At 43.5% G+C, this 13,703-nt stretch overlaps 1 protein-coding gene across 1 annotated transcript in view; it reads right to left on the bottom strand.

Moving 5' to 3' along the window:
- Window positions 1–13,703, bottom strand: part of pole (polymerase (DNA directed), epsilon) — a 125,261-nt gene that overhangs the window by 65,038 nt on the left and 46,520 nt on the right. Inside the window, exons 25-28 of the mRNA XM_068005940.1 lie at window positions 12,477–12,672; window positions 7,066–7,280; window positions 5,640–5,742; window positions 1,686–1,766 (exon numbers count right to left, since the gene is read on the bottom strand). Of these exons, the coding sequence (XP_067862041.1) occupies window positions 1,686–1,766; window positions 5,640–5,742; window positions 7,066–7,280; window positions 12,477–12,672 (595 nt within the window). The remainder of the gene's footprint in view (window positions 1–1,685; window positions 1,767–5,639; window positions 5,743–7,065; window positions 7,281–12,476; window positions 12,673–13,703) is intronic.

Raw genomic sequence — 13,703 nt, 5'->3', positions numbered from 1 at the left:
ACCTCCCAAACCCGCGACCTCTACCACCTAGAAGGACAAGAGCTGCAGGCGCATGGGAACAACACCACCTGCAGGTTCCCCTCCAAGTCACACACCATCCCGACTTGGAAATATATCGCCGTTCCTTCATTGTCGCTGGGTCAAAATCCTGGAACTCCCTTCCCAACAGCACTGTGGGAGAACCGTCACCACACGGACTGCAGCGGTTCAAGAAGGCGGCTCACCACCACCTTCTTGAGGGCAATTAGGGATGGGCAATAAATGCCGGCCTTGCCAGCGACGCCCACATCCCGTGAACGAATAAAAAAAAAAGTCTATCCAACCTCTCCCTATAAGTCAAACCATCAAGTCCCGGTAGCATCCTAGTAAATCTTTTCTGCACTCTTTCTAGTTTAATAATATCCTTTCTATAATAGGGTGACCAGAACTGTACACAGTATTCCAAGTGTGGCCTTACTAATGTCTTGTACAACTTCAACAAGACATCCCAACTCCTGTATTCAATGTTCTGACCAATGAAACCAAGCACGCTGAATGCCTTCTTCACCACCCTCTCCACCTGTGACTCCACTTTCAAGGAGCTATGAACCTGTACTCCTAGATCTCTTTGTTCTATAACTCTCCCCAACGCCCTACCATTAACGGAGTAGGTCCCGGCCCGATTCGATCTACCAAAATGCATCACCTCACATTTATCTGAATTAAACTCCATCTGCCATTCATCGGCCCACTGGCCCAATTTATCAAGGTCCCGTTGCAATCCTAGATAACCTTCTTCACTGTCCACAATGCCACCAATCTTGGTGTCATCTGCAAACTTACTAACCATGCCTCCTAAATTCTCATCCAAATCATTAATATAAATAACAAATAACAGCAGACCCAGGCAGGCAGAAAGGAAATGGGTGACCGTCAGGCACAGTAAAAGGAAAAGACAGGTAAATCTCTTCTGCACCCATTCTAAGGCCTTCACATCTTTTCTAAAGTGCGGTGCCCAGAACTGGACACAATACTCCAGTTGTGGCCGAACCAGTGTTTTATAAAGGTTCAAAAAATTTTTTCAAAAAAAAGCTCAGTTTGCTGTAATCGAGTGCAATATTTTGGATAGTCAATAAAACATACTAGACAGGAGACTTTTGTGAAATACTTCACTGCTGTTTTTGAGATCAACATGAGACATGAGTGTTGGGGAATGGAACGCTTTCTATTTTGGGCACCTGGTGTTAGCATCAAGCAGTCTCCATTCAGGTATATCAGAGTTATATGCAGAGTCCACTTAGCTCCAACAACATGCCTCAGCCCTTAGCTCAGACTTGCATCCCTTATTGCACGAACTTGATATTTCTGCATTTTCCACAGTAGCCATCTTGTGGTCTGTCAGAATAACAATTTGTCAAAATAAGGGAAATTGGGGCTAAACTAGTGGCCCTGCCCATTAGGAACTGTGTCGAGGCTGCTCAAGCATCTAAAGTAGGCCTTTTACAACCAGACAGAAGATTTTTATCACATTCGTCTGGACTGGATTAGAACCCATGTCCCAAAGGGTGAAAGGCTCATGTCTAACCTATTATTGCAACATTCTGCACCTGCCACTAAATATTGCTCATGAGCTACATAATGCACAGCCTGCTGTGAATTCTACTGATTCACTGTAGTTTACAAGGACAAACATAGAAGGTACTAACCTGTTGAAGAGCTGCAGGGATGGTGATAATCTTCTGGATGGCGCTGCCAAGACGCTCAATGTAATAATCCCAGTCCAGAATCTAGATGGAATAGACTCACACTGTAGGTGGGTTTCATTGATAAAGTGGGGGTGGGAGAATAAATCTATCAATTTAAATTCTTTCCCATCCTTTGTGCATAATTCCCTTAGCAAGAGCCTCCTCTGTCATTTTGTTTGTCATGGCAACTCTATCATAATGATCCCAATTTCCCACCCTTTCTTCATACCCTTTAATACCTTTACTTCCCAACTATTTATCACCCTTTTAAACATTTTATTGGAGTCTGTGGCTTTCTGGAACAATGGCTTCTAAATTCTCAACCCTTTTGTTCAAAGAAGCTTTCTGGATTTGTTTTTAACCAGCTAAATTCTAATTTTATTATTGCCCCAAATAGAGGAGCAGTTGCTTCCTTGTCAATTCCTTTCATGATTTTGAACTCAGTCAGGTCATCCCATTACCGTCTCATCTCCAGCAAATTTAACCCAAGTTTATCTACTTTCTCATCACAGCCAAATCCCTTCATCGCAGGCACCATCCTGGTGACTCGTCACTGGATTTCGTCCAAAGCCATTGGGCTATAAATTCGGCTGTGTAGCGCCTTTTTTTTAGGCACTATGCGGCCTCCTAAGGTCCCAAAATGGCATCCAGAATGTGCGCGCATGCTTCTCGTGTGACGTGCGCCAGACGCCATCTTGATAAAGGCGTGTGCGCACGCGCAGGTAAGGAGAATGCGCGTTAGATCGGTGTGCAACGCTGATTTAAAGGGATAGATACCATTTTGGCCCTCAACGCTCCAGCCAACGCACTGTCTTAATCATGAACGGCTGAACATGTCGCAAACGGCCTGGAGGATCCCCAAACCAGTGCTATTTAAAGGGACCATGCAGGATTTACAGGTTAATTGCTGGATTATTGCTTCTGGCTGCTGATGCATTTGTTCCTGTTTTTAAGAGTCTCCTATACTTGAATACTAGGACTAGGGGACATAGCCTAAAATTTAGAGCCAGGACTTGCAGGAGTGAAGTTAGGACACGCTTCTACACGCAAAGGATGGTGGAAGTTTGGAACGCTCTTCTGCAAACGGCAGTTGATGCTAGCTCAATTGTTAATTTTAAATCTGAGATTGATAGATGTTTGTTAACCAAGGGTATTAAGGGATATTGGGCTACGGCGGGTACATGGAGTTAGGTCACAGACAAACCATGATCTCACTGAATGGTGGAACAGACTCGAGGGGCTAAATGCCACTGCTGCTTGCTGCCTCCTGTTATGCACCACCTTCTCCTGCAAGAAAGCGGGATTTGTGTCGGTGAATGTCCTGCAGTATGTTTGGATGATGTGCCTGTCGTGGTTGAATAGCTGCCAGTGTGCGACCTGTGAGTTGTGGGTGTGCGGCTTGCAACAGTGGTAATGTGTGAGCGTGAGAGGAAGCATCTGATTGGAAGATTGGAGTACTGATTAAAAGAGTTTGTTGGTAGGTGGGTGATGGAGGGGGTTTTGTGCATGGAGCAGTGGATGCGGCTAGTGGTGCAGTTAGTAGGAGATGCCACTTGACCTCACTCACCTTGACCACTCGTGTCAAAGCACTGAACTTCTTCCTGCACTGCATCCATGTTCATGGTGCTATGTGCCTGGCACTGACTCCGTCCCCTACTGCCTCTTCAGCATATACCTGAAGGGCCTCTTGCCCCCCACTGCGATATAGGATGCCCCTCCTTCCGTTCACTTATTGAACCAAGGCTTCTAGTATATCAGAGAACCTTGGTGGACACTCTCTCACAGGTCTGGTACAAACGCAGATCAGCAGATTGGTGAGGTCTGGCATGCAGATTGGAGGATGTAGGATTTAATAGTGCGCTACCTTTATTCAATGTTTTAACATAACTCAACAGTTTGTAAACATAGGGACGGGACCTGCATCTGTGTTTTACGTGTGCGATGTCTCTTCTCCGTTCAGACTCCGTGCGGACCCATATATTATTTTTTTTTAACGAAGAGATACAGGCTGCCTTTAAGAGGTGCGAGGCACTTACGCGATATCAGGCAGCCCGGCTGATGAGAAGTCACTGAGCAACACAGCCAGGCTTGGCTGCTCGCGCTGGGATCAGGTAAGTGAGAAAGGCACCACGAATCGCAAGTGCTGCCTGCATCGGAAAGACCGGGTACGGGTTAATCGCGCACTGCAACTCCCGCACCCGGATTGAGGGGGGGGGGGGTTTAAAATCGAAATTAACCCCCAATATATCCATACTAATGTGGGATGTCCACAATACTCAAATAAGGATTTCCTTCAATTCTTTGATGAAATAACAGAGAGGGTTGATGAGAGTAGTGTAGTTAATAGCATGTATATATACTTGAGACGTTTGATAAAGTACTGGTTAGCAAATTGTAGCCCATGGGATTAAAGGGGCATTGGCAGCGTGGATACGAAATTGGCCAAGAGACAGAAAGCAAAGAGTAATGGTGAATGGATGTTTTTCAGACGGGAGGGAAGTATACAGTGGTATCCCCCAGGGGTCGGCATTAGGACCACTGCTCCTTTTGATACATATTAAATGACCTGGACTTGGGCATAATTTCAAAGTATGCAGATGACACAAAATTGGGAAACATAGTAATCAATGTGGAGGACAGTAACAGACTCCAGGAGGACAGACAGACTGGTGAAATGGGCAGACATTTGGCAGATGCAATTTAATGCAGAGAAATGTGAAGTGATGCATTTTGGTAGGAAGAATGAGGAGAGGCAACATAAACTAAATAGTACAATTTTAAAGGGGGCGCAAGAACAGAGAGACCTGGGGGGCTATGTACACAAATCTATGAAGGTGGCAGGGCAAGTTAAGAAGGCTGTTAAAAAAAAAAGCAGACGGTATTCTTGGCTTTATAAACAGAGGCATAGAGTACAAAAGCTTGGAAGTTATGCTAAACCTTTATAAATCACCGGTTAGGCCCCAGCTGGAGTACTGTGTTCAATTCTGGGCACCACACTTTAGGAAGGATATCAAGGCCTTAGAGAGGTTGCAGAAGAGATTTACTAGAATGGTACCAGGGATGAGAGACTTCAGTTATGTGGAGAGACTGGAGAAGCTGGGGTTGTTCTCCTTAGAGCAGAGAATATTAAGGGGAGATTTGCTAGAGGTGTTCAAAATCATGAAAGGTTTAGATAAAGTAAATATGGAGAAACTGTTTCCAGTGGCAGAAGGGTCGGTAACCAGAAGACATAGATTTACGATAATTGGCAAAAGAAAGTCAAGAGATGTAATGATCTGGCATGCACCTCCTGAAAGGGTGGTGGAAGCAGATGCAACAACAACTTTTAAAAAGGGAATTGGATATATATTTAAAAAGGGGAAAAAACTGCAGGGCTATGGGGAAAGGGACCATTGGATAGCTCTTTCAAAAAGCCAAATAGCTTCCTTTTGTGCTGTATCATTCTATATTCCATATTTGGTGCTGAAACTCAGCATCACCTTTGTCCTTTTGATTGCTTTTGGTGCCTGCAAGTCAGCTTTTAATTACATGTATGCATCTGGACCCCTTTGGCACATCCATACATTTAGACTGTATTCCCATCAGCCACTCTTAATCATGGTGTATTACCTCACACGTTGTTAGAATGAACTGCATTTGCCATCATTCCACCCACCTGCTTAATCTATATCTTTTTGCTATTTCTACTCTCTTCACAATTCACCATATTTCCTAGCTTGGAACAAGTGCAAACTTGGATATGGCTAAACTTTAGAAGTTCAATTCAGCACGTTTAAACTTAGCCTTGTTTAAGAATTATTTGGCAGTTACTGAATAATAGGAATAAAAATCAACGAAAAACCTCAAAACTCAAGCTCCATGCAAATACCTAAAATGGGTGTGAAAAGGAAGAAAGTTCTCTCCAGTGAAACTTACTAATCGAATGTCCAGGTCCTGCAAGGAGGGAGTCTTCAACCACTTCCTCAGATAGTGCTTTTTAACGCTTGGCTCGGCCTGGAAAATGGCCAGTGGAATTGCTCTGCAAGAGAGTAAGAACTTGCACTTACAATGGGATATTTTGAGGATGTGAAAGGCACAAAATGTTTTACAACCAACGGATTACTGTCCACTGATCCCACAAACAGCAAATGAATGAATTGCTTTTGGTGATCTTAGTTGAGGAAGGAATGCTGGCCAAGACCCCGCTCTTCTTTATAGTGCCATGTGATATTTTATGCCTAGACAAGCCCTCCCTTTAACAGGTTATCCGAAAGATGACACCTCTGAAGCGACAGCCTAGATTAAGTGCTCAAATCTTTAGTGGAGCTCGAACCCATCACCTTCTGACTCAGGGGAGAGTGCTGCCAACTGAGTCAAGTTGAAGCGTGAAGGCACGAGCAAAACAAGACACTTCTTAGAGAACTTACTTAATTTTCTCTGGCAGCAACTTGAGATCACAGATAATTGGGGACAAATTATACTCCTATACCATCTGATGCATGACTCATTTCAATAACGGTTCTGTAAAACTCCAAGGCCCTGATATTTACTGGGAGGCAGGGAGGGAGCGGGTGCCCGTGTCTGCTGCAGGGAAAACCGGAAGTCCTGCCGAATTTAACGGTAGGACCTCATTAGCATTTTTTTTAACTCCATTTCCCGCCCGGCAGCCGGCCAGATTAAAGGCTGTCTGGAATGCCTACAGCAGAAGGCCGCAGCTGGGGATCGCCCTCAGCAATCAGAGAAGATTGCTGGGGGGGCGGGGGGTAGTGTTTCGATTCAATTCGGCCAATTGCAGGGAAGGAGAGATCGCAACAGAAGGTGTGATTGAGGGGCCCAGGGAGGGGAGGAGCAAACCTGGCCTACAAGCAGTGCTGGAAAAGCACTTACTTGCTGGAGCCAGCAGATCCCTCCTCCCCTTAGTTGCCAGGTTTCCCAAGCCCTGGGTAACCCAGCCCTCAGCCGTTAAATTCAAATGGCTCCCAAAATCTGAGGAATGGAGCCACATTTAAATATTATAATCACTGACCTGCCTCTCCAGAGTGGGTTACTTGGACGTCCTCCAACCCACCGTGGTTAAACCGGAAGTAGGTGCATTCGCGGCGGATTGGGGTCAAGTTTCACATATTTACTAATTTTCCCCAAGTTTTAATTGGGGTTAAAATTCCCCCCAAGTTTCTCTCCATTCATTATTGTGGATATTTACTCTCCTTGAGTATATAATACTTTTGACTTAAGATGGTTTTGCTGTTTATACTTCTACTATAGAAATAATTACTACAAGGATGCCAAGGGACCAAAAATAATGTTTACAGAATTTAGAGAGGGACATTAATATGCTGGTTAGGATTTTTCCTTTTCTTACCTTTCTGTGACTGGGGACCCCTCCGGTTTCTTGGAAATGACAAAACGGCAACTCAGTCCTGCATCCTTCACCATCTGATCCCCAAGAAATTCGGCAAGCCGTTTGGCAGTGCTGATTGAGGTGGATTTTTGTTCCCCATAATCCTCTAATTTACGGGACATCGATCGATTCTCAGAGATCAATTCAAATAGCTCTGAGTCAGGCATGTTAGCCGCCTATAATTGAAACAGAAAAGATTGCTCAAACCACCCGTAAGAAGTTTCTTTCTTCGGGCAAGCATGTTTTTCAGCATTCACACTTCCATTTGGAAAAGAATGGTCTCTCTTGTAAATGGTTTCCCTCTCCTCAGGTACTGGCCCCCTCCCTTTCAAAACAGCAGTCATCACCCATAAAGTCTAAAAAAAACCTCACCCACGATCCCGCTATCCTTGCAAATTACTGCCCCATCTTCATTATCCCTTTTCTCTCCAAAGTTCCTGAATGCGTTGTTGGCTCCCAAATCCATGCCCTGCAACTCCACATTTGAATCTCTCCAATCAGGTTTCCGCCCCTGCCACAGCATCAAAATGGCCCTAATCAAAGTCAGAAATTACATCCTCGGACTATGAACGTGGTGCATTTTCATTCCTTGTTCAGAGGATCTTTCCACGGCTGCCTTCTCTTCATGCTACCCTTTGGTGACAACATCCAAAGACATGGGGTCAACTTACACATGTATGCTGACAACACCCATCTCAACCTTTCCACCCCTCCACTTCCTCTGTGCTGTCAGACTGCTTATTGGACATCCAATCTTGCATAAGCTACAGTTTCGTCTAGTTAAAAATTGGGAAAACAAAAGCCAGTGTCTTTCGCCCCTGCCACAAACTCCAAGCCCTTTCCAATGATTCAATTCCCCCTCTCCGGCCATTGTCTTAGGTTGAACCAGACTGTTCTCAACCTCGGCATCCTATTCAGCCCTGTGCTACGCTTCCAACCTTATAGCCTCTCCACCAAAAAGCCTGCCTATTTCCACCTGCAAAACATTGCTTGCCTCCATGCTTGCCTCAGCCCATCTGCTGCTGAAACCCTCATCCATGCCTTTGTCACCTCTAGGCTTGATTATTCCAATGCTCTCCAGTCAGGCCTCCCATCCACCACTCTCCATAAACTTCAGCTCATCCAAATCCCTGTTGCTCCATCCTACCCCGCACTGTTCCACTCACCCATCACTCCCGTCCTTATTAACCTACATTGGCGCTCAGTCCCTCAATGCCTCCAATTTAAAATTTTCATCCTCCTCCAGCCTTACAACCTTCCCCAGAACTGGCAATTCCTCCAACTCTGGCCACTTGTGCCAACACCCTGCCATTAATGGCTGTGCCTTCAGCCATTTTAGCCTCAAGCTCTGGAATTCCCTCCCTAACCCCCTATGCCTCCACCTCCCTCTCCTCCTTTAAAATCAGTTTTAAAGCCACCTCTTTGACCAAGCTCTTGGTCATCCCTCCCAATATATCCTTCTTTGGCTCAGTTGCTGTTGGAATTAATCCTTTAGTGCAACTGCCCAACAGCATAAAAAAATCAAACATCCTTGGAAGTCATTAGCCCTTTAAGTGCCCGTGGCAATATTTGCCAGCCTAACAAAACAGTGTGTTCATTCAACAAAGCAAGGATTAGTAACAATTAGATGTGTATGTGTAGAATAGTGCTCAGCTTAAAGATGAAATATATATTATAATCACTACAACTTTAGGGATCAATGGAAATGAATTCCTAGTCATTACAGGTAGCGGCACAATATAAAAAGGAAGATATTTTGCTGTTATTTTTAATGAAACCACAAATACTTTCAAAAAGATCACATTTGCTATTTCACTAGAACTACCAAAAATGGAGAAATTTGCCCTCATTTATTCACAATGTTACTTCTCAATGCAGTTATAGAAAATTAACCTGCTGTCACAACTTTTGAGTTTTTACACTAGATATTTCCTCAGGTTAAGCATCACCTCCCATACCCCCGTAAGCAGACCCCCTCTCCCATACATCTGGACTGCACTTTTTCTGCCCAATATCCACTTAAACAGTAGCATGACCCAGGGATCACAACAGAGAACAGTTACTCTGTACACCGGCTACTTTAAAATAAATTATGCGGTCATGTGAATTGTCCTCCTCTTTACAAAAGTTGGACTGAATAAGCACTATCTAGACAAGGCAATGACTTCAGATCTAAAAGTGGTGTATTTATGCAAGACAAATGATCAGACAGCATACAAATTTCATAGAATATAAATGTCCCCACACACAATAAAGACACAGCTTGTTTTCTCTTTAAACATGGGCCCCAAGAAAGGAGACCACTTGCACTTGCTTAATCCAACCAGGTCACCGTTTCCAGCGGTGTGCCACAGGGCTCAGTGTTGGGTCCCTTGCTGTTTGTGGTACATATTAATGATTTCGACTTGAATGTAGGGGGCATGATTGGCAAATTTGCAGATGACACAAAAATTGGCCGTGTAGTTGATAGTGAAGAGGGTAGCTGTGGACTCCAAGAAGATATCAATGGGTTGGTGGAGTGGGTGAAGAAGTGGCAAATGGAGTTCAACCCGGAGAAGTGTGAGGTAATGCACTTAGGGAGGGCAAACAGTAAAAGGGAATACACAGTAAACGGGAATATATTGGGAGGGGTAGAGGAAGTGAGAGACCTTGGAGTGCATGTGCACAGGTCCCTGAAGTTGGCAGCACAGGTAGATAAGGTTGTGAAGAAGGCATACGGAATGCTCTCCATTATTAGCCGAGGTATAGAATCCAAATGATGGAACTGTATAAAACAGCTGGAATAGTGTGCGCAGTTCTGGTCACCACATTACAGGACAGATGTAATTGCTCTGGAGAGATTGCAGAGAAGATTTACAAGAATATTGCCAGGGCATGAAAATTGCAGCTACGAGGAGAGATTGGATAGGCTAGAGTTGTTTTCCTTAGAGCACAGGAGGTTGAGGGGAGACTTATTTGAGATGTACAAAATTATGAGGGGCCCAGATAGAGTAGACAGGAAGTACCTGTTTCCCCAGCGGAGAGTTCAAGAACTCGAGGACATAGATTTAAGGTGATTGGCGGAAAGATTAGAGGGGACATGAGGAAAAACTTTTTTACCCAGAGGGTGGTGGGTGTATGGAATTCGCTGCCCGAATTGGTGGTAGAGGCAGGGACCCTCAACTCTTTTAAAAAGTACCTGGACCTGCACCTAAAGTGCTGTATGCTGCAGGGCTACGGATCAGGTGCTGGAAGGTGGGATTAGAATGGGCACCTGGTTGTTCTTCGAGCCGGCGCAGACATGATGGGCCGAATGGCCCCACTCTGTGTTGTATCTTTTCTATGGTTCTAAGCTAGCTGAAGCTTTTGAGTACAGTCAGCCTTTTGCTATGGGGTGCCAAATCCACACAACTCTGACTGACCTCCCTCTCAAGTCACAAATGAATTACTGCCCACCAAGCTGTCAATCACAGAGGAACCAGTCAACTGATACCCTATCCCTTTCTTCTAGACTCAGAAACCTGTCAAAGTCACTAATTTGAACTGATGTGGAGCCAGGAAGCTCCCTAGTTTCTACCTATTATGTCCCCACTCTGTGCAAATGAAATAGACCACCACTCTGGAACATCAGATGTCACAAAGAGCCATCTCATAATGGCATGAGATGTTTGAGGCAGTAAATAATAATCCTCTTCTCTGGATAACGAATTAACGAGTCAAATCACTATTGTGTAAGCCTAAATGAACTTGCATCTTTAAGAAAATCTAACGGGCAAACAGGCTGCTGAATTCCTGTTTTTAAAAAAATGATACTGGATGCAATCTTGGGAGTTAATGCCTTACATGCTGAATCTAATAGTACAGAAGTATCCTAAGTTCACTGCAGACAACTCAGGCAAAAATTCATTTTGCCACAACTGCTAATGTCCAAGCCCCATCTGAATAACTAACATTTTAAGTCTGGAAATTACTGTAAGGAATGTTATTTTATAAAAATTTTAATGTTTGAATTTTTGTATCAAATTCCTTTGTCTGCTATTTTAAGAGTTCATAGAAATTTACAGCACAGGAGGCAGCCATTCAGCCCAATGTGTCTGTGCCAGCTAAGAAAGAGCTATCCAACCTAATCCCACTTTCCAGCTCTTGGTCTGTAGCCTTGTAAGTTATGGCACTTCAAGTGCATATCCAAGTACTTTTTAAATGTGAAAGTTTCTGCCTCTACCACCCTTTCAGGCAGTGAGTTCCAGACCCCCACCATCCTCTGGGTGAAAAAATTTCTCCTCAGCTCCCCTCTAATCCTTCTACCAATAACTTTAAATCTATGCCCCGTGGTCATTGACCTTTCTGCTAAGGAAAATAGATCCTTCCTATCATCTCTATGTAGGCCCTCAATTAAATCTCCCCTCAGCCTCCTTCGTTCCAAAGAAAACAACCCCAGCCTATCCAATCGTTCCTCCATTGCTAAAATTTTCCAGTCCTGGCAACATCCTCGTAAATCTCCTATTTACCCTCTCTAGTGCAATCACATCTTTCCTGTAATGTGGTGACCAGAACTGTACGCAGTACTCTAGCTGTGGCCTAACTAGTGTTTTATACAGTGCTAGCATAACCTCCTTGCTCTTATACTCTATGCTTTGTCTAATAAAGGAAAGTATCCCGTATCCCTTCTTAAGTTGTTCAGTGGATTAATGCTTCTAAAATAACAAAGGAATTTGATACAAATATTCAAGCATTAAAGCTATACAATAACATAATAATGTAATTTCCAGGCTTTTGTTATGGGAAGAAAAATCGAGAAATGTTGCTTTACAACTTTCGCAGACCATTTAAATCTGGACTGCGAGATTAACCCAGTCTGCTACTGCAGTTAAGAAAAAGATCACATTTTAAATTGCTTAAATAAGGATGCTGCTAGCAAACTTCATCAAGGGGAGTACTCTGCCAATTCTTTCAATTAAGAAGGCTTTAACAGCATACAACTAATTTAACTGAAGCATTTGGCCAAATGTCCCATGTACCTGCAACATTAGCTCAGTGTTTCAATATCTTCTAAATGAACTGCTTCTGAATAGCCAGACTTTGCAATCACAACAATTGTTAAAACTTTTTCCCGTTCTCATATATGGGGTTTTTCAATTATCTATTCATATGGGATTCCATCACTCCACATTAGCTATTACTGCCAACGATGGTATTGCCTTAATGTATACTGGTGAGTTAGTTATAACAAATATAACAAAGTAACTGCAGCAAATGGGCTTTAAGGAATAATGAAAGTAGTTCACAGTAAACCCTGTAGTTTTTAAACACAGACTCTAGTCTGAATGTGATCATTGTAGATATGTGGTGTTGACAGCACTGCTTCAGTGCCAGCTAAATATTGCCACCCGTACCTTGCTGAAGAGAACGTCCAACCAGTAATCTGCTACTTTGGCAACAGATGCATACACCTCCTCCAGCGTGGTGCCTTTCAGAAAAGCTTCAAACACGGAAGACTGAAAAATCTTGATGAGCTGCAATTCCCCACGACGCTTCACTTCAAAGCCTTTCAGTTCAGCCAGTGAGCCATCCTCATTAAACACTGCATATCTGCCAGAAACAAAAGTGACCAGTATCACTCACAAAACATGCCGTGAAAGACTACTGACCTCCCAGGATGGCTTTCCAAATAAGTTTTCTGACTAAATTATCCCATTACATGAGGGAGATCAAATCAACCAGCGACCTACATGGTCAAATGGGCCATCACCACTCACTGTTTGGATACATAGAAAGATATCCACTCAGATGAGGTACAAGAGGGCTACCAGTACCTGTGAAACATACGCCAGCAAAAGTCAGTGCCTTCAAGTGCAGGAGAAAACTACTTGTGGGCTCAGACTTGCATTGCTCATGTTCATAAAGATGTGTCAATCTCAGCAGGGTCCTCGGAAAAGACGGCAGGCAAACTGCTCTTACGCAGCTCACTGGTTATTGATCAACAAGGTGTGTGTGGGGGGGGGGGGGAAAAGAAAAAAAAAAACTATATTTAGATTACACACACTACAGTGAGCCTTTCAGGTCCATAATGCTCTAGCGCCACACTTTTGGATTGACTAGTGGAAATATATATTTTTTAAATCAACTCCATCAACCTGAATCACTTGTAACTATGCACTCAAAAATTTACTTGATCTGAAACTCAAATAAAAATCACTCAAAATTATTTCAGTACCTGAAATTTCTAATGTCCATAAGGTTTAAAAGAATGACATAAAATTAAATATTTCACGAGTAAACCCAATAAACTTGTTTTGTCTGACTACCTTCATTAACGTCTTTACTTGAAGACCTCGGCCTCTCTCAGAAGCCTAGGTTAGGACTTAATATTCACCCCCCCTCCCTCAGATATCGCCTCGTAAGCTGGACGGAGGTGCTACAGTTCAAATGTGTGCAATGGATAAATTCTAACATACATCAGTAGGATTCTCTCTGAGCAAGTGGAAGGCTGCATTTCCTCATCCTCTAAACAGGATTTATGAATTCCTTTCTTTTTACAAGCAGTACATCCAATCTGCATTTTTTTTTCAGGTAAAGTTTTAAACTGTTATATCATCTGCTTTATTTTATTTCAAAAGGTA

The sequence above is a fragment of the Heptranchias perlo genome, chromosome 25 (assembly GCF_035084215.1).
Source record: "Heptranchias perlo isolate sHepPer1 chromosome 25, sHepPer1.hap1, whole genome shotgun sequence".
Taxonomy (NCBI): domain Eukaryota; kingdom Metazoa; phylum Chordata; class Chondrichthyes; order Hexanchiformes; family Hexanchidae; genus Heptranchias; species Heptranchias perlo.
The sequence above is the reverse complement of the archived record's forward strand: the minus strand, read 5'-3'. Positions and strand labels throughout refer to the sequence as shown.